The 21499-nt window shown below is 46.6% G+C and overlaps 1 protein-coding gene across 1 annotated transcript in view; it reads right to left on the bottom strand.

Moving 5' to 3' along the window:
- LOC122373695 (vacuolar protein sorting-associated protein 13-like) overlaps nt 1–21050 on the bottom strand; it is a 62395-nt gene extending 41345 nt beyond the window's left edge. The window contains exons 1-5 of the mRNA XM_043352007.1: nt 21014–21050; nt 19453–19612; nt 19115–19201; nt 18760–18951; nt 7210–7322 (exon numbers count right to left, since the gene is read on the bottom strand). Of these exons, the coding sequence (XP_043207942.1) occupies nt 7210–7322; nt 18760–18951; nt 19115–19201; nt 19453–19552 (492 nt within the window). The 5' untranslated portion in view covers nt 19553–19612; nt 21014–21050. The remainder of the gene's footprint in view (nt 1–7209; nt 7323–18759; nt 18952–19114; nt 19202–19452; nt 19613–21013) is intronic.
- Between the last annotated feature and the right edge of the window lie 449 nt (nt 21051–21499).

Here is a 21499-nt window from a genome sequence, read left to right as displayed (position 1 = left end):
GACCCCCTTAGATTTTCATAAAAACTGGTCCATGTGTACAGTTTTGGACGCTGATTTTAACGGTGAAGTCTGTTTTTCGCCACATATTATACTTTGGCCCCTAGAGGCATTCAAAGTTTTTTGGGGCGAAGGGGGACCCCCTTAGATTTTCATAAAAACCGGTCCATGGGTACAGTTTTGGACGCTGATTCCAACGGTGAGGTCTGTTTTTCGCCACATATTATACTTTGGCCCCTAGAGGCATTCAAAGTTTTTGGGGGGAAGGGGGACCCCCTTAGATTTTCATAAAAACTGGTCCATGTGTACAGTTTTGGACGCTGATTTTAACGGTGAAGTCTGTTTTTCGCCACATATTATACTTTGCCCCTAGAGGCATTCAGATTCACTTTCAGAATTACATTCGGACCCCCTTAGATTTTCATAAAAACTGGTCCATGGGTACAGTTTTGGACGCTGATTCCAATGGTGAAGTCTGTTTTTCGCCACATATTATACTTTGGCCTCTAGAGGCATTCAAAGTTTTTTAGGACGAAGGGGGACCCCCTTAGATTTTCATTAAAACTGGTCCATGTGTACAGTTTTAGACGCTGATTCCAACGGTGAAGTCTGTTTTTCGCCACATATTATACTTTGGCCCCTAGAGGCATTCAAAGTTTTTTGGGGGAAGGGGGACCCCCTTAGATTTTCATAAAAACTGGTCTATGGGTACAGTTTTGGACGCTGATTCCAATGGTGAAGTCTGTTTTTCGCCACATGTTATACTTTGGCCCCTAGAGGCATTCAAAGTTTTTTTGGGGAGAAGGGGGACCCCCTTAGATTTTCATAAAAACTGGTCCATGTGTACAGTTTTGGACGCTGATTCCAACGGTGAAGTCTGTTTTTCGCCACATATTATACTTTGGCCCCTAGAGGCATTCAAAGTTTTTTGGGGAAGGGGGACCCCCTTAGATTTTCATAAAAACTGGTCCATGTGTACAGTTTTGGACGCTGATTCCCATGGTGAAGTCTGTTTTTCGCCACATATTATACTTTGCCCCTAGAGGCATTCAGATTCACTTTCAGAATCACATTCGGACCCCCTTAGATTTTCATAAAAACTTATCCATGGGTACAGTTTTGGACGCTGATTCCAAAGGTGAAGTCTGTTTTTCGCCACATATTATACTTTGGCCCCTAGAGGCATTCAAAGTTTTTTTGGGGCGAAGGGGGACCCCCTTAGATTTTCATTAAAACTGGTCCATGTGTACAGTTTTAGACGCTGATTCCAACGGTGAAGTCTGTTTTGCGCCACATATTATACTTTGGCCCCTACAGGCATTCAAAGTTTTTTAGGGGAAGGGGGACCCCCTTAGATTTTCATAAAAACTGGTCCATGTGCACAGTTGTGGACGCTGATTCCAATGGTGAAGTCTGTTTTCCGCCACATATTATACTTTGGCCCCTAGAGGCATTCAAAGTTTTTTTTTGGGCGAAGGGGGACCCCCTTAGATTTTCATAAAAACTGGTCCATGGATACAGTTTTGGACGCTGATTCCAATGGTGAGGTCTGTTTTTCGCCACATATTATACTTTGGCCCCTAGAGGCATTCAATTTTTTTGGGGGGCGAAGGGGGACCCCCTTAGATTTTCATTAAAACCGGTCCATGGGTACAGTTTTGGACGCTGATTCCAACGGTGAAGTCTGTTTTTCGCCACATATTATACTTTGGCCCCTAGAGGCATTCAAAGTTTTTTGGGGGAAGGGGACCCCCTTAGATTTTCATAAAAACTGGTCCATGTGTACAGTTTTGGACTCTAGTTTTGGACTAGAGTCCAAAAGAGTCCAGAGTTCAGTTTTGGAGTTTTTGGACTCAGTTTTGAATGCCTCTAGGGGCCAAAGTATAATATGTGGCGAAAAACAGACTTCACCATTGGAATCAGCGTCCAAAACTGTACCCATGGACCAGTTTTTATGAAAATCTAAGGGGGTCCCCCTTCGCCCAAAAAAAACTTTGAATGCCTCTAGGGGCCAAAGTATAATATGTGGCGAAAAACAGACTTCACCATTGGAATCAGCGTCCAAAACTGTACACATGGACCAGATTTTATGAAAATCTAAGGGGGTCCCCCTTCCCCAAAAAAAACTTTGAATGCCTCTAGGGGCCAAAGTATAATATGTGGCGAAAAACAGACTTCACCGTTGGAATCAGCGTCCAAAACTGTACACATGGACCAGTTTTAATGAAAATCTAAGGGGGTCCCCCTTCGCCCAAAAAAAAACTTTGAATGCCTCTAGGGGCCAAAGTATAATATGTGGCGAAAAACAGACTTCACCATTGGAATCAGCGTCCAAAACTGTACCCATGGACAAGTTTTTATGAAAATCTAAGGGGGTCCGAATGTGATTCTGAAAGTGAATCTGAATGCCTCTAGGGGCAAAGTATATGTGGCGAAAAACAGACTTCACCATGGGAATCAGCGTCCAAAACTGTACACATGGACCAGTTTTTATGAAAATCTAAGGGGGTCCTCCTTCCCCCATAAAACTTTGAATGCCTCTAGGGGCCAAAGTATAATTTGTGGCGAAAAACAGACTTCACCGTTGGAATCAGCGTCCAAAACTGTACACATGGACTAGTTTTTATGAAAATCTAAGGGGGTCCCCCTTCGCCCCAAAAAAACTTTGAATGCCTCTAGGGGCCAAAGTATAATATGTGGCGAGAAACAGACTTCACCATTGGAATCAGCGTCCAAAACTGTACCCATGGACCAGTTTTTATGAAAATATAAGGGGGTCCCCCCTTCCCCCAAAAAACTTTGAATGCCTCTAGGGGCCAAAGTATAATATGTGGCGAAAAACAGACTTCACCGTTGGAATCAGCGTCCAAAACTGTACACATGGACCAGTTTTTATGAAAATCTAAGGGGGTCCCCCTTCGCCCCAAAAAAAACTTTGAATGCCTCTAGGGGCCAAAGTATAATATGTGGCGAGAAACAGACTTCACCATTGGAATCAGCGTCCAAAACTGTACCCATGGACCAGTTTTTATGAAAATCTAAGGGGGTCCCCCTTCCCCCAAAAAACTTTGAATGCCTCTAGGGGCCAAAGTATAATATGTGGCGAAAAACAGACTTCACCGTTGGAATCAGCGTCCAAAACTGTACACATGGACCAGTTTTTATGAAAATCTAAGGGGGTCCCCCTTCGCCCCAAAAAAACTTTGAATGCCTCTAGGGGCCAAAGTATAATATGTGGCGAAAAACAGACTGCACCATTGGAATCAGCGTCCAAAACTGTGCACATGGACCAGTTTTTATGAAAATCTAAGGGGGTCCCCCTTCCCCCAAAAAACTTTGAATGCCTCTAGGGGCCAAAGTATAATATGTGGCGAAAAACAGACTTCACCGTTGGAATCAGCGTCCAAAACTGTACACATGGACCAGTTTTTATGAAAATCTAAGGGGGTCCCCCTTCGCCCTAAAAAAACTTTGAATGCCTCTAGGGGCCAAAGTATAATATGTGGCGAAAAACAGACTTCACCATTGGAATCAGCGTCCAAAACTGTACCCATGGACCAGTTTTTATGAAAATCTAAGGGGGTCCGAATGTGATTCTGAAAGTGAATCTGAATCTGAGGCTGTCTTGACAGACGTTATAGTGAGTAGTGACCCTGCAATGGCAGCAACCATCGACAGCAAAAACTTGCTCATTGGCACCGTTTGAAGTGCTAGTAGCTCAGTCCGTCCCGCCCGTAAAAATTCGCGTCCACGCCACATAGATTGCTGAGCTGACATTATACGGGCTGGTCAGATTTGATCGTGCCCTTGTGGTGCAGGCGGGTCGTGTACAATGCATTGAGAGCGGCGATTTTTCGGCCGAGGCAGATAGGACCATCATCAATCGTCCGGTTCAGTGGCCCGCTGTCGGAGGAACAAATAGCCCTGGTCGCTCGGTCTCAGTCCCCGTGGCCTCCTGACATTGAGGCATCTCTGGGTCAGTTGCTGTGCAGGATTGTGTGCCATCAGTTGCTGCGTCGGACATATGCTGGGTAACGGCGCTACTCTGACGCACAGCCTGTCGTTACGCCGGCTGTTACTGCGAGGCCAGTCACCGTTGATTAGCTACACGTGTGGCCACACCCGTGACCACGTCAGATGTTAGCCGGAGCTCGACATTGAACCGTGCGGACACTGGTCCTTCTGCACAGACCACGGATGATAAAAACGCTGAACAGATGAATCACAAACAGCGTCGGAGCAGAACAGTCGTCGCCAGCCCAGAGATGGTTGGTCACACGGTGGTGAAGGTTTAGGAGAGGGGAGGGGTAAAACCAAGCTGCGTCCGAGCTCGTTTTATATTACTCGGATCAATACGAGGTGGAAGACAGGGACAAATTACTCTCCCTCTGCCTTGAATAACGGTGAAACGGGAGCTATTGCAGTCCTTCCTGATAACGCGGCAATATAACTATTACTTCGTAAAGTGTTCATAGTTCTCACATCTTGGCCGAGGACTTCTGAGCTCACCCATACCGCCTCACTTCCCATCCCCACCTCGCGCGTCGCATTCCCTATCGGTGACGCACTACGTCCGTCATACTCGGCCCGTGTGGCGCCGTGCAGCTGCTGCAACCGAAGGTCGGCACTGCGACGCCGTGTCTGTGTGCGTCGATTGGCGGTCCGCCTTCAGGGCCCTGTTTCACCGGTGATAGCAGCACGCTGCTTTTACACGTGTCAAATTGGGTTTCCATGGAAACGTCAACAGGCCCATTGCTCCAACACTACCACAAGTGTGACGTCAGCTCGCGCAATTTGATAGCAGCGTGGTAGCAGCGTCCCGTGAAACACCGCCCAGATTGCAGTCCACAGTGAACTTCTGCACACATCTCAGCGCCTTCAATGCGTTTAGCTATTGGCCTTTTCCGGACATAGATGCCGCTCTACCAGGAACCTTTACTTTACTCCCAAAATGTCTGCAGTATTCTACGGGGCACTGCTCTTTCTACATAGACTGGATTTCAATTCCATAGAGGCACGTCAAGGCCCTATATACCAGCACATTCCACGTTCCAGAACCAGAACAGACGTAAGCCTGTCGAGTGTCGATGGCCGTGACAATTTGATCAGCTGGTAACAGTGAGCGCCGTCAGTAGGTACAGACGAAACCTATGTGTTCTTCACTAACTACAGAGCGGTTTGACCGCCCCCCCCCCCCCCCCCAGTCTCCCCGCCTCATGCTTCAGCAGACCCCTACGGCGGCGGCGGGCGGGCGGGCGGCGGCTCCCCGCCCCGGCCGACTCAGCGCCTCTCTGGCTTTACTCGGGATCACATTACGTTCAGCCGGCTTATTTGCCAACAGAGGGGGAGGGGCAACCGACCGGGCACACAGCCCAGTGACTGGTGGCTCAGTGCGTTATAGAATATTGCCGATATTACAAAAGTAAAATAAGGGCAAACTACGAATGTTCAACTGCTGGGCATACACAAACGCGAATTAGCGGGGTTGCGGCTCACGTCGTATCGAAAACATAAAGGATTTTTCCATCACCAGGTAGTGCGTACCCCCAAAGAGAACACACATGGCGGTATTGCTGCGACTCTCCACAGCCTACCAAGTATGTAACAACTACCAACACCGACGGACAGACAGACAGGAAAAAACAGACAGCCCAGTGCCCCTGTCCGGTAAACGGCGCAGTCTGCCTGAACTGGAGTCCAGCCTACAGGACGCTGCTTGTCTGAGGGGTGATCTGGAATTCATCAATGAGCAATGCACCAGGTCACGGACCAAAGCTGAGATGCGGCGACTGGCATGCAAGTTAGGAGATAACGTCTGGTAAAACTCGGGTCTCCCCCGAAAGCAATGACGATCAAGATCATTGTAACTAGCGGCATGGCCTAGACGGGCTACTTCTACAATCTTATTTCTATTATAACGGCATCCTAAATCGATAAAGTCAAAGAAAAAAAGGCTACAGCAAAACAAAAACTACGACAAAACTCACCGTCGGCAACAGCGGATGCAAAACAAGATTCGGAATGGCATAACACCGTTAATCTCTGAGGATACCGCTAAACCTTAAGCGAACCACTTTTAGCGGAATAAATCTGCGCCTCCTTTTAGGGAATCACTTCCCTTTCCCTCTCCCCTTCACCTAGCAATTCCCCCCTCCGCCCGGTCAGTCACAGGTGCCACCCGTCGTGTGTGTGGGGGAGGGGGAGGGTGACGAAATAGCTCACTGGCACGCTACGACCCCGCCGGTCGGTAAGCTGCACGACGCACGCCAACATACCGGTCTACAATAACTTCTGATCGCTTAAAGTTGAACAATCAAACCAGTTTGGTGCCTACAGATCTAACTCGATTGGATGTCCAATGTCGAGCCTAATGCAGAAAACTGAGCATACGCATCGCGTAGCAGCGGATGTCTATGGAAAAAAAATACATGCAGTGCTATGGATAAGTTTCTGAAGCTTCTGAAGCAGAAGCGCAGCTCATTCATTCATTTCAGACCCTCGGTGAATGACAGCCGGTGCCAATGACCCAGGAGTTTCGAGGAATTCCAGCTTGGCTGCAGCTGCGGCGATGCACCACAATCACGGTCCGTCCTCGGAGCCACCCGAACCACTCAGCGGTGTTGGGTCCGTAATGCCGACCGGGAACGGTGTGAATACGCCGTACTGACTATCGACCCAGGCTGCCGCCCCGCTCACCGCTTCAGAGTCCCCGTGACTGTTCACATAGGTATAGCTACTCTGTGACACCCGGCATTATTAATCGGCCGCCCAACACACAATCGACCGTAAGCGCTGGATCAGACCACGATCTTCGATCTCTGATTGAGTCCATCACCAGTCCGATTTGTTACTCGATTTTGCCTGATCTCATTATCCATTATTCGCGCTTCAATCGACCGCAATACTGACCTCACCATCGCCATTGACTGACTCTATTCCCGTCCCGACCGCGCTATCAAGCGTAGCGATCCATGAAATCGACCCAGCCTTCACACTGTCCCCGACCAAAACACCAGCGTGTGGTCTATCCGGTCAGTCATTCTCACAGTATGCCTGGCCATAACCAGTAACCACCTTCGCTACAGCTGCCCAATCGCCAGTCTTCACGCCAGACACACGTGCAGTCTACAGGTGTGTGCCCAACGGACCCGACAGAATCTCCGCAGCTCCCGAGCCGTCCCCTATATCGTTCTCCGGGTGGAGTCGACTCACCTGGTCCTCATAACGAATGTGGATGTCCTGGACAGTGACCTGGACGTTCTTGATGATCTGCGTCACCAGTTTCTCCACGAAAGTGTCGTCCTTTTCTTTGAGTTTCTCCGACGCTGTCGAATAGAAAAGGTTACACGGTTAGTCACTAGCAACGGAGACTGCAGGGTAGATACGATATTAGTGGTTTGAGCATATTCAGCCTGAACACCTGCAAGACGCATGAATGACGAATTATCCCAAAATAGTTCACGTTTATCATAAGAGATGCATGGTCCATCAACTGGGTTAACCCGCGCCCCGTAGGGGGGAGCCGAAACGCCCCCCCCCCCCCCCCCCCCTGTCCTTTTCGGTCGATATCTCCTAAACGGCTGGAGATATCGCCACGAAACTTTCAGGACCCCTCCGGGCATCAATTTTACACATTGTGACTAAAAATTTTTTCCAGAGGCTATGATAGGTTGGCAACAAATGACGTCAGAGTGACGTCATGTTCTGTCATTTTCGACCGAAAAAAGACCTTCGCGAGAAGACCTGTCAGGACTACAGCTTTGAAGATACAGAAAAATGATCAAGACATAAAAGGTGTAGAATTGACAGGGCTACAAAACTGCTATCTCGAATTTTTGAAATTTTTGAGTTTTGACCCCCAAAAATCAAAAAAGCATTTTTTTGGATATATTCGCCAAAAAATCCAAAAAGTTTTTTTGAGTTTCGAAAAAAAACCGGAATATATGTGATAGTGCCTACCGTCTTCTATCTACATACCAAATTTCAGATCGATACCTCGTTTTTTGGGCAAGTTATAGCGAAAAAACTGTTCAAAAATGATGACGTTAAATTTTCAAACTCAATTTTTGGCAATTCTAGAACTTGTAGAGCAAAACGAAGACCACCATTAGACTCCCCGTGACGAGCTGCATCGAATCGATACCCATTTTATGCAAAAATATCAACTTTGAAATTTGACCTAATTTGACCTGACCTTGACCTGACCTTCACAAAAACGTGACCTAGGCTGGCCCCAAAGGCTGCCTAACCCACATAATCGCATTTGTCATGTAAAATGGACCATAAAACATGTATCACACGACACATTCATATTGTGACCCCCGGTGACCTGACCTCGCTGTGACCTGACCTGGTATCAGTGACCTCAGATAGCAAAGTATGTGTTTGACGAACAATGTACCATCGATGGTTTTCAATAAATTACCAATTTACTCGCTTTCACAGCACATTTCTTGAATTGCCTGTGAACGGTGAAAATCTGACCTTTGACCTGACCTGTGACGTCATCGGTTTGACCTAGGTCAATGAAATTTGGTCACAAGGTAGTTACCGGGTGGGGCTATCGAACGCCGTTTGAATTTTGAAAATCGGCCGGTAACTTTCCGAGATCTTAGGGGGGGGGGCCTAAACGCCCCCCCCCCCCCTACGGGTGGTAGGGTCCGCCGGTAGCCCTACGGGGCGCGGGTTAAATAAGCGATCCACTAGGTAAATGGAGCTCAAGGCATATGCCACCTTTTGAGTATATAAGCCCTTTAGAACTGGCTGCCGACTAGAAGCAAAACAATCATTACTTCTTTAAAATCCTCAATTACGAGCAGGGTATACATATTCGTCGAGCGCTTGCAACAGTTCGCACGCACTGGGCCTTATCATTTATCACTCCCCAGCTAGAAAATACCATAAATGACAATGTACTACCCAATCATTGTTGTGCGACAATGTAACCATTCGCACAATGTACGTGACCGTCGCGTGTTTTTTTTTTTCTGTGACACGTGACACATTATGTCCCACATAGCCTGCATTACATAAATGAAAATGAGATACAGCGCTCACTGGTAACGTTTTGTCATTGTCAGTGGTCACTCTAGATATCGGTGAGCAAACAGGATAGGGAAGTTCCCTAAATCGGCAAAAAGTGCCGGCCGTTCGCCCGTTCGGCACCCTGGCATGGTTCGGAGGCGGCTGGCTGGGCACGATGCCAACCGGCCGTCTAACCGAGTCGGACCGACCGACCCCCCAGTCGGCGGGTCCAACGCCGACCGCAGCCCGCCTGGAACCGGGAACCGGTACAGGGACCCGCAGTTGCTACTGTACACATATATTACCAATTTAGAATTGCGCTATTATTTGCTAAGTGCTGGCCATTGGAGAAAGGAAATGTAGTGCAAAGTATGGAGGAATAACACATGTTTGCTCCTAGGACGTATGTTTTGTATAATTCCTCTTACCGCAACAGATATTCTTCCAAAACTACAATCGTGCTATTTTTCCGCGCCGGTTGCCTCCCCAGAGCCCGTCCTTGGTATCGCCTATAGCTTCCGTTCCCGCTACGTGAATGAAAGTCACGTGACTACTACAGGTTTGCGCTCAGTACTAACACACCTAGCCCGAGGGCCGGTCCGTAGCGGGGAGGGGTAGAACGCCAGAGCTCCAGAGCAGTGGAGGTGGTGGTGGCCCGTATCATAAAGAGGCAACCGTAAGCAGAACTACAATTGCCGCAGTATAAGATTATGATCAAGTTTTCTTTACATGTATTGATTGACAAGAAATTGCAATGCTTATCCGATGTAATAAAACGGTGTCCAAGGCCTTGGAAGAACTATAAAACATATTCAGCAACGCATAAATTTCTGATACAGGCCATGACCTTTCACCTTGCCTCCGGGGAGGACCGCTCAGGAAGCCACATACCGAACGAATCGAGGCCTCGCAGCGCGACGGCAGAGGAGGTGGATAAACTATCGCCAGATCTTTCGGTTACTTATGTTTCCAGAAGGAGGGGGGGTGGAGGGTGAGGGCTGTTTTCAACCCACTCACCAATCCTTTCCTTATTAACTTATAGCTTACCGAGAAATGTAACACAATGGTGGCCGTCACGAGATGTAGCGAAGAGTGCCTCAGCCACACCGGTTTTGAGTAAACTTTAAGCATTGGAATTCAGACCAGTGATCCTGAAGCATTATTTTATTTTTGTTGTGCATAAGCTGGGATGACGTGGTTCAAGTTAATTGAGAAGAAACGGTTTTAGTTTCAGAACATTTATGAGGCTAGTCGCGCCAAATAGTATACGTTTGTTGCAAAATGTCAAATAGAATGTCGACGTGCTATCCAGATGATGGAATTTATTTGACACAAGAAGTCAAAGAGTGGCATCGTTAGTCATCCTGCATACCTATAAATCGATTCCTCATCTTGGTTCGAGCTCAATAGTTCTTTTCGCGGATGATCGGTTTCGTTTTCTCTCTTTTTTGTTGGGGGGGGGGGACAGATTATGAGCCAGTAACCACCCTCCCCAGTCCCCCAAACAACAATTGTTGACAAATACTGTGATGGCCTAAAAAATGCCCTCAATTGTGTTACGTAGGAGAGAATGAGGTAAGTTGAGCCGCCTTTTGTTTTTCGTAAGCTACAGGCTAACTTACTGATCATTTTTCTGCGTTTATGGGTTGGATGGACAGAGTGGTGATTTGCGCATGTAATGGTGGTCAGAAATGTTTCATATCGCTTATTTTTGTACTGAAAAGGCTACGTCAAAAATCATCTTGCACGTTGCTCATCTTACCCCATGGGCGGGGTAAGCTGAGACACGTCGTGGGGAAAGTTGAGCATGGATAGAAAAAGCGAACTTTTTCTTTTCCCGGGCGCGGCGAAGAGTGGGCCCTTTTATTTACTCCATGGCATAGATACTTATGGCAAAGTGTTTTTTCCTCCATCAAAAAGTGACTGTTTTAAGCCTTCCAATAGCTCGTCAATTTTCTATCACGGAAGAAATCATTTTTTCCTTCAGATAATCTGCAAATCACTTACAACTTGTGTAATCAACAAAGAAAAACAATTTGCTACCATTTTTATTCAGCAGAAACAAGCGCAGCTCAGTTTGGTTTTCGACAGCGGAGACAACAATGGCTTATCCGGCTCATCTTCCCCCAGGTGAAAATGGCTCATCTTGCCCCACCCGTGGCCATTTTCGATTAATGACACCCGCTAAGGAAAATAACCATGCACCGCAGATAACAACCATCTCATTTTAAAGGCAAAACATGTCTTAGTTATCAGGGGCGATACCACATGTTACCGGGTGCTGAGCGTGAGAACGTTGCCGTCTCACGTGAAAGACTGCAGCATCGTAAGCGAACGGCACATGGAAGCTCAAGTCAATTAGCGCCATAGGAGCTGAGAAACATGGGGTGGCTAAACTTGCCCCTTGGCTCATCTTACCTCACTCTCCCCTATTTGGGGCTCTCAACTTTGATTTGTTAGAGTTGTTTGTCTGTTCATTATAAAAGCTGTCAATTTTGCCGTATCATTAAACTTTTATTGAGTTTGTATTTCACACTTATCTAAAATGAACAATTTTGTCACTGGCTTCTTTTATGAATGGAATTGGATGGTCGCATGAATGAAAAGCTCCATTTGAGCATCAGCTGAAATCAATCCTAAAATTTAATCTACCAGTCTGCAACGAAAAGGTTTAAAAAACAGTGCAAGTTATGCGCAGTTTCTAATCTATGCCGTTTTTTATTAAGTGTCTCATAGCTCCTTAATCTTGAGCCGCTTCTCTTACGATTCATTTTATGTGGTGCTTACATTGTTCAAGAAGTAGTATTCGAGCTCGTTGGTCTTAAAAACTGCTATCGAAGTAAATTAAAGTGTTTCGGGCTTCGGCACTTAGAAACCAATCGATATTGCCTAAGTGGAAGAAATGCCTAAGTGGGTGCGGGTTAGTAACCCGCACCCACTTAGGCATTTCTTTTCAGCGTCTTATATGTAGCGGAGGGGCGTAGAAACCCTCAGCCATTCATGAATAGCCAGAGCTTCGCTGAAAAATAAAAAAGAGCGAGCTGCTCGTGACGAGAGAAATCCGATGATTTGAGGGCCCTGGTCATCGCTGACGAGAGAAAGCCAATTATTTTTATGTCCTGGTCAATGCTGAGATCTTAGGTCACTGGTTGACCTCCCAGATCAGGTTAATAACCCAAAAGCACGGAAAATTGGGTCCTGCTAGAATTTCTACAAGTGAAGTTTGCTGGGACTTGGCTTGCTTCTGACTCCGAATTTGCACTTGCTTTGATCAAAGATGATGTATCAAAGCATTTGGGGTAGGCCGGGTCACGCCAGATCACCCATTAGGCGTTCTGCCGGCTATCCATAGAATGTTGACCAGCACTTACAGCCTTGCAACATATTGCATAGGCACTATAACTGATACCTAAGTATGCCTAGTTTTCAAATGCTAAAATGAGTGCTAAAGTTCAAACCAACACTTCCTAAAAACCACAGTAAAAAGGTGTAAATTTAAGGAAGTTAACCGAGATCATTTCAAGTAAATGACCTTAACCTGAGTTTCACGTGACCTTGGCACCCACAACAATCAATGAGACAAACATTAGATAGTATATTTCACATGTTGTCACGTTGCTAATCACAAAACGACTATGGAAACACATAGATGTGCGCTGACTTTCAATTGCTATTCTGGCCTGACATGATCTTGAAAAAAATAATCACAGGTTAAAGGTAATTTGGTTCAGGGATTTAAAACTCTCAGACAAGATGCAAAAAAATCATAAGGGCTATTTAATTTTCCGGGAAGTTGTAAAATTGATTATCTCCAGGGCACCAAAGAATCGTCGCAACTCGCAATCCTTCGCTTTGCCGCGATTTATTGGTGAAAAACAGGGGGCGCGGTCTACTTACCTCTACTTATATGTGTGGTGAGGGCTATTATTCATTTTATCTGTGTTATTAATATGCAACAATTTCTACATGAACTGAGATCAGTCCATATGGGTATGTTTTTTCTGACGGACAATGACAATATAAAAACAATGCGAATAAAACCAAACGTTTCGGACAACAACGTGCCTTCGTCAGTGGAGAAAAATAAGTGTATAGGTTTAACATCGATGAGAACTATATGCGGCACCGTCTCGGTCTGGCCAGCCGGGTTGCCGATAAAATACACAAATGTTTATAAGCGTCCATGATGTGCTTAAAAAACTGCTGAAAATATTTCTTAAAAACAAAACAAAAATAACTACTTCATCGATTTTATCGAGAGAAAACATGTATGCCTAATTACTTATTTCTTGACACTGACGGAGACACTTTTTTGTGCTAAACGTCTGTTTTATTCGTATTGTTATATGTCATTCCCTGTGAGAAAAAAGGATAACTCTTCAGTTAGTAACCATAACAGCGAAACGGCTTAATGTAACACAATTCACTGTGTATACGAAACCTATAAGTCCCTAAAGATAATCCTATTTACAACTTTTTAAAAGATACAGCTTATACAGCTTAGGCATATAATTTTTTTCTGCATTAAGATAATATTCATTTATCTCCACAGAATATGGTAAATTAGTGCTGCTGAAGTTCGCTTTCGAAGCGTCTCCTCCAGGCATTCTACAGCTCTCGTGCCATTTTGGATCACGGAACATGGCTGGGCGCAGGACAGGCCGTCTGCGAGCTTGGACGGACCACGTGACCACCTCCTCCCCTCCCCCTCACTCCCGTCCCCTTCCCCAGCAGGGCGTCCGATCTAACCGCGCCCCAGGCAGTCGGCTCGGTCCGACCCTCCCCTTGACGAGCCACGGCCCGGTGCCGCCTGAGTTTGTGCCGGGTGCAAAACTGGAGCAGTAACTAGCGCCGGAACTAGTAGTCAGCACGACCATCGTCAGATGGCAGGAGTAAATGGAATAAGCGGTTCCAGGTTTCAGAAGGAATGGGGCAGGAAAAAGCGCTGAAAACAATGTTTTGCTGATATAGCCATAAAAAGTTCACTGAATTAGGAGAGCAGCACATCAGTTTAAAGCCCTTCAGGTGGTGGTTTTAATAAGCACACAATCATTTCCCAATTCGCCTCCAACGGTGTCACAGGCAAAGAATACGCTGAAATACTAGTGTGTACAGAAGCAACTGCGGGTCCCTGTACCATACCCGCTGCTGTGGCCCCAGAGCACGGCTATAGGCGGCGGCCGGACCGCGGAGCGAGGGAGATGAATTATGCATGCTATGTTATACGGCCAGCGGAGACAACTTTCCGCCAAGTATTGACCCGAGGCTAGTTAACGATCACAGCACGTCTTAGCGTCAATTGACAGAGACTTTTAAAAAATGTTCATCACCGGGAAAATTAACCTCATTTAAAGATAATATGTCCTCATCATAATAATACTTCATTGTCCCCTTACTAAACACAACAATCAAGATGGCTGGTAAAAAAAAAAATGCAAAGCACCAATAACTACCGGATGAATCAACCCAAAACAACCCAACACGTTAGTGAGCGGTGAGCATGGTTTTTCGTGACCGGCACAGCGTCAAGATTATGTAACACACTGACATGTCATCCATCGTGAGCGGTTGTGGGCCGTAAACTTGCCGCTGACGTTTATCGTCAGGATTTGCAATTCCAATACATAACCGCTGAACATTGCGAGGAAATTGTATTTCTCGGGTAGTGGTAAAATGTGTGCAGTAGAATTAAATCAAATGCTAGCGTTTAGTGTGCCAGCAAGTAAACATGTTCTCAAATGATTCAGCAGTTCAATCTACCAAACATTGAACAAGACATGTTCAACAGTATTCGCTACTCAATAATATGGTATGGTTGTAGGCAGACACCAACGCAAATGGCCTAGCAGCAGCGAAAAGCGTGCGTCCGTCCGATTGTTGAGTTCCATTGACCAAATAATGGCCTCACATCGTGCTGATAATGCTTTGTCACGACGCAAATACCCCTGCTCGTTTGAATTGTTACGTAAGCAAAGTACCTAGTTACATTTGCAGGAATGGACTGCTGCCGGCTGCGCCATTTGCGACTGGAGTTCCTGATAACCATATCTCTTCGGAACATCGTTGGACTTTAACGAATGAAACAGCTCCACTGGCGACGATCTTTGCTACAAGGATTTCTTTAATCGGACGTTTCGATTCAACGATTAGCATTATCATCAGCTGCCTTCCATTGATTCATAAATGTTTTAAGAGCTGTCGGCTGTCCTCCCCATCCGTGTTCTTCCCCTGTCCCTTCCCCGGTCGAGACGTACGGTTCTCCAGTAAAAGTCTTGTTGGTTTTGCTTTTTCGGACATATCTGGTCCTATATAATGTTCAAATGCATAAGTATCAACCCGAATTATGCGTATGCACATTTACCACGAGACTGTGAAATTGCATCGTTGTATGCCAAATACTTTCCGAGATATTCACCAAAAACCTCATTTTCTGCCGTTTGGGGTATTCTGGCCGCAATCTTCCTGGGATCGCCTATGACATCAGTAGAGCCATCTAACGAGAGGAACGCGGAAACACAGAATCATGAATGAATCGAGCGCGTAGTAAACGGTGTATGAAAGGGAGACTCGGCAGAGGCTATCCGGGTGGCCGGCGCGCGGCGCGCGGCGCGCCCTCAGGCATCGGCCGACCCTTCGGACCGCGTGGGGTCAGAGGTCGCGCTCGGGAAGTCTCGGCTCTGGGTTTTAGCGCTGTGCAGTCAGGAAGGGAGGATAGGATGGCGCTAGCCCGACTGACTAGTAGGTATCTCGGCTGATTCGTGTGGGGTGGAAGGGGGCACAGAACGGGATGGTGGTTAGTGGTGGATGGTGGGATGGCGGTTAGGTTAGTGCGTACTGCGTAGAACGTAGCTGAACATGCATTGTTTTTTCATGGCAAACAACATTCAGCATAATGTGCGGGATTATGCCAGAACTCATACAAAAAGGAAATAATATTTCGGCCGAGGGAGTGGATGAGTGTCATGACAAAGCATGACGATGCTGCCCAAATCGGGATGCTTTTTGACTCCATTTTTACCCCTAACATGCCGCGCTTGATGCGAACTTAGAGGTCCCCGACTGACCTTAGACCTTAAAATCGCACCCGTCCGGTGCGCCACCTTTTCTTCAGGGGCGCTCTTCTTGGTTGTATCTGTTCTTACCAATAACTAAAGCAAATCGAATGCATAATAAAAAAGGCATACCTAGAACGCAGTTTTATTCACACCCGCTCGTGTGCATACTTGTTTTGACCTATACCTTCTCGCATCATAATATCACTTCAGTGCTTAACCCTCAACGGAATTTTGGGTTTTCTGCATATACCCCAGCCGAGGGGGGGGGGCGGCGATTACGACCCCTCTCCGTCTTTTTGCCCCTAATTGAGCTAGCGCCTTGCGGATAAAACTGAGCGCGTGCATCGTATGAAATGCAGCAACTGGTACCCGAGTTGAATGTCTCAGGTCAACCGATAAACTCTGAGGTCAGTAAAGTGCTCCAAGTCGCGGGATCGGTTTTTGGTAAACAACTTCACCACTTAAGTGGTTACAAAGCCAAGATAATGGCACCATCGAGTTTTGCATGCTCAAGCGCGTCGAAAAGTATACGCTTTGTTTTTGTTAAGGTCAATTAAAGGTGTTCACATCAGGTCATGGTCAGGGCAGAGCCACTCAGGCCACGAAGCTGGCCCAAGGAGGTCATATAGCTTCTTCGATTCGGTAGGTCCTCACAAGTCCACTGGTGGCTTCCCGACTCGCTAGCTCAATTTGATCGGGACTTTTTGGTGAAAACTCCTGTGACCTTAGTGACGTCATAAATTAAGTCGCCTAACTTTAAGAATGGAAAAGAGAATGCTGGGGCTTGCAAAGATTGTATAAAATCTCGAATTAATGCGCTTGAGACAGCTTTAGATGGCTCCCGGCGCCAAAATAACAGCTTTCATATTTCCCAATTGATTAATAATCGTGAGGTTGCGTGACCGAACTGACTTCAGGTGACTCTTAAGAAAAATACGAGATAGCTACATACAAGTTGTGAGGCCTTTGAGAGATAGTACTAGGTCATATAAGCTTCATTCCCCGTTGGAAAGTCCCCTGGCACTAAGGGTGCTGCGACGTCGCGACATTTTGGGACCTTACAGAGGTTCACTTTTGACGTCATTGGTCAACGGCCTGCACCTTAACCTTCGCACTTGTAGGAGGGTGTCAAACAGGCCTCCTACCCTCAGTTTTTCGCAAATAACTCGCGCAAAAAGCGGCTGATTGCGACGAAACTTTCAGTACACTCAAGGTAATCAATACTATGCCAACCCTTTAATTTATATGACCCTGACTCAAAAGAACTTTGACTTGTGACCTGTTTTCCGAGACCATGTTTGGCCGGAATCGTGTTTTGGCGTATGTCGAGAAGAGCGCGTTTTATTGTCTTTTTGTGGCTTTAAGCGATCAAACATGTGAAAGGATGTTGATCCCATGGATTCTAGTGGGTATCAAGGTCACGTGAAGGTCAGTCAGGTCACTGACCTTTGATGACCTTTGTTCACTCTTTCGAGTTCTGCATGTTTCTAGGGTAGATTATTTAAGAAGTAGTTTTGGTTCCCTCGTAACATGTGACCTGACCTGACCTGACCCGACCTGGCCTAAATGCACGAAAACCTCATCTGTGATAAAAACTAACTTGAAATTCGTGATCAGCACCCCGCAAAACCCCAGAACAGCTTCACTTTACGAAGCTCTAACAGGTCCAGATTCCCCGACTTTTGAGTTATATTGACCAGTCAACCAATGACCTAGGACCTTAAAATTGGATACTATCGGCCTCCTCTCGTCACGGGCAACACGCTCTTTTTCCGCGGAGCTCTAGCTCGATCAGGGGCTGAACGGCAAAGGGGTCCAACGGACCCTCCTCCCCCCCCCCTCCCCTTTACGATAGACGCTGGCAAAACACCAATATGGGCGAGGGTGAAAATACAGCTGCTGTCATAAAAATTCAGCTTGAATCAAAGGTCAGGTTTGCCAAATTTCAGCTTCCGCAGCTATCAACAAAAATAAACATGTGGAGGCGGCACCCGCCTCCCCGCCCCTCTCCCCTCGGCCACTACCAGTGAGGTTTTAAGCGGATCATACACGTTACAGCTTACAAGGCATCATATCAAGATGACACACCCCAGCAGGCATATGCACTGAACAAGAACTTATTACCCACGCTAGTCTAGTTATCGGCACCATAGCACATGGTCAAGACTGTCGTCAGCCACGGACGCGCACTCGACCAACCCTCTGAGCCCGTTGACTGCGGGTGACTTTGACATGTCAAGCCTGATCGGCCGCCGGCCGCTGTCGTGCGGTCGTTACACGCGGAGAGGAGGGAGGCACAAAGCTCTACGTTATAGCTGACCTCTGACCTTTCCCTGCGCCCTGGTCACTGACCCCGCTCCATGTCGCTGGGCGGTGGTATGGCAGTGGAAACCGGTTCTAGCCTCTACGCATGCCACCATCCTAACCCTCCCCTCCCCACGCTACTACGCGGCGTGGAGTACGCTCGTGCGTAACTGGGCGGAGCAAGGGGCCACGCGATACAGGGGCGGAACTGGTTGCCCTCCCGCTCGCCGAACGACCTACGACTAATACCCTGGAGAACCGTACGTGTAAGCCCCTCTAGCTGCAGACTTGTGCCCGTGTAAGCCCCCTCTCCCTGTGTGTGAGAATTCACTACCCGTGCACCCCCCCCCCCCTCCCCCCTCCAGGAGCGTGAACTCACTGTCAGCCAGCTGCTGGCGCCGCTCGTATCTGCTCAGCTGCTGTTTGCGCAGGTCGCGCGCGTTGGCATCCTCCTTCTCGCGGTTATAGGCCACCCCCTGGCTGGGCACAGCCAGCAGGTGGAGCCGCTCGACCAGCACAACCACCGGAGCAGTGTACAGGTTCTTCCAGGGGATCTTCAGCACCAGCTTACCTGTGGTGGATGGGCAGACAGGTCAGACACTTCCTGTCTCTTTCCCAGATTTATTAAACATAAATCTAATCAATCAAGTGAGATTAACAGGTGAATGCTGCTTGAACATGCAGGTTCAATCATCAGTTTGCAGGTACCTGCAAACTGATGATGCCCAACTTACCAAGGTAGCCAGATACAGTTTTGATAGGTAGGTCCAAATCCTGCAGAGCACTGTCCTTGAGCCTTAGATCTTTCAAGACTACATCACCTGAAAATAATGCATTAAATGTCACCAACTGTCTGTAAACATTCCACAACAAATGAGTGCACAAATGTGCATTCTAAACCATAGGTTGTTATCCAAAGTAGCATTATCTGAACAAGAAATTCACTCAAAATGCTTATCAAAGACATTTTCACAATCTCAAAAAAATGATGGCTCATAACTGAATGGTTAATGATACCAACATCCATAAAAATAATCATGCATATCAAAGGAAAAAATAAAATGCAGCTTACCTCCCCAGATTCCCAGCTTTAGCTGGGACCCATCCAAATTTTCAACATAGTCACCAAGGAATCGATTGAGGACATCTGCAACAACAGACTCGAACACCATGTTTGTGCTCTTCTTGTAAGCACATCTACCAGATCATGTTTTGCATCACCATGACCTGGTCTGAAACAGAAAATTGCAAAATGATAAATGTAGGTACCAAATACATTATACAATTACCATGGATTCTTGATGTTAAAGCAGATGGTATCACACAAGCACTGTAATGAGGATGTGTCAAAGAAGTCAAGGTTGCTGATGAAAGCTCCATAAGAACCTTGAAGTTGGTATGTAGGTTATGAGGGTTGGGAAAATCGCTATCACATTCACTGCTCTGACCAAATAACAGCGCAGGGACATGATTGCTGAGGTACGTATTGATTGATGAATTAAACAGCCATGGAGATCAGGCACATGCTCCAGTGAAGTTCTTGGCGACACGCAAACAGTGATAAGACCAGGATAACAGATGGCAAGAAAATTGATAAGTTAGGACTGCATTAGTAACTTGAAATGCCAAAGATAGCTTGAGCTGAAGAGGCGATTAAAGTAATAAATAAGGGGAACTTGAACTTTGCAGGTACCCTGCCCATCCCCATACCCTACCAATTCAATATCAATTATCAATCAAACACAAGCGAACAAGAAGACTAGACACCACAAGAAGACTGGCGCAGAAAACTGGACATTAGTAGAGCAGACGTCACACGAAGGTTTTCCAACCGAGGAGAGGCACTGTAGGTTTTAGGGTAGGTTGTAGGGTAGGTTTGTAGGTTGTAGGTTTGTAGGTCAGTTGGGGTTAACTACGAGGAGCCAAACAAAAATTGGATCAGCCAATCAATGGCTGGAGTGGGCGGGGTGGTGACCATAATGGTCATAAAATCAGACTTCATCTTTTCAATGCATCCTAGCATTCAAATGAAAAAATAAGGCATAAGAATGTTCTTTAACCACACAAGGCCTACACCACTCGGTGCACAATTAACAGGCGGCTCTAAATCACAGGGTTACAACACAAGGTCAAACAGTGATAACTGATAGGCAAATATGGCGGATTGAAACAGACGTGCCAAAAAATGTAAGCAGTGCCGGTTAGGTTTGTTTAGGTTTTCCTAGAAAGAAGCACCCCCGGGTATGGCGCCTCTTCTTGGTTGGAAAACCTGCGTGTGACGTCTGCTCTACTAATACCGAACACTGAAACTTAGACAAGAGGCTGTTATTCAGCTTTTAACATAAAAAATCAGTCTAGGCCTAAATGCACAACTTAGCTGAGGAATTCAGCTTGTTGTGAATTGAAATGCAGCTGAGAAAAACAAATATTTAATAGGTACAGCGACACAGAATTAACACTAAAACAAAAACAAAGTATGCACATCCAGCACTAGGCTCTGCGACCAGGAGCCCATCTGTGGATCTTTTGCACATTGATTTCATCACAAAAGGCAGAAACCTATCATGCATGCACTAATAATCTACAATAATAGCCCTAAGCTTTTCAGTAACACAACAAACACCCCCACTCACACACCCCACGATTCTCAACTGACAACACACACAGATTGGTGAATGGTGATCAAAACCAAGGCTATATAAACCAGGTAGAACGCTCCCGACGAAAAAGTGGTGACAAGCGATAATTAGTAGCCGCGACCCTCTTTTGTTCAAAACTATATCCACAAGCAGCATTTACAGGCTAGCGGAAATCGACCAATCGGCGTTCGGCAATACTCAACGCTGATTGGCCCGATGCTCGTGACGAAATTGCGGGGGACTGCAGCTATTCCCCTATGGCGTTTAATAGACTTACGGCTTTTGAAGGGGATTTGTACCAGTTTTTGTTGGGTTTGAGGCCATTTTTGAGCTTGGATATTCTTTCTGTGACTTTTGACTGTGTAATAACGACATTTAATCATAACATTTCTATATACTACCGGTGTCACATCGACCAAAAAGACCGTAAGTACATGGGATAGACGGACCACTGCTGATGGGGCCACACATGCCGGCGTG

This window comes from Amphibalanus amphitrite, unplaced genomic scaffold (genome assembly GCF_019059575.1).
Source record: "Amphibalanus amphitrite isolate SeventyFive unplaced genomic scaffold, NRLGWU_Aamphi_draft 001536F_arrow, whole genome shotgun sequence".
Lineage (NCBI taxonomy): Eukaryota > Metazoa > Arthropoda > Thecostraca > Balanomorpha > Balanidae > Amphibalanus > Amphibalanus amphitrite.
The sequence above is the reverse complement of the archived record's forward strand: the minus strand, read 5'-3'. Positions and strand labels throughout refer to the sequence as shown.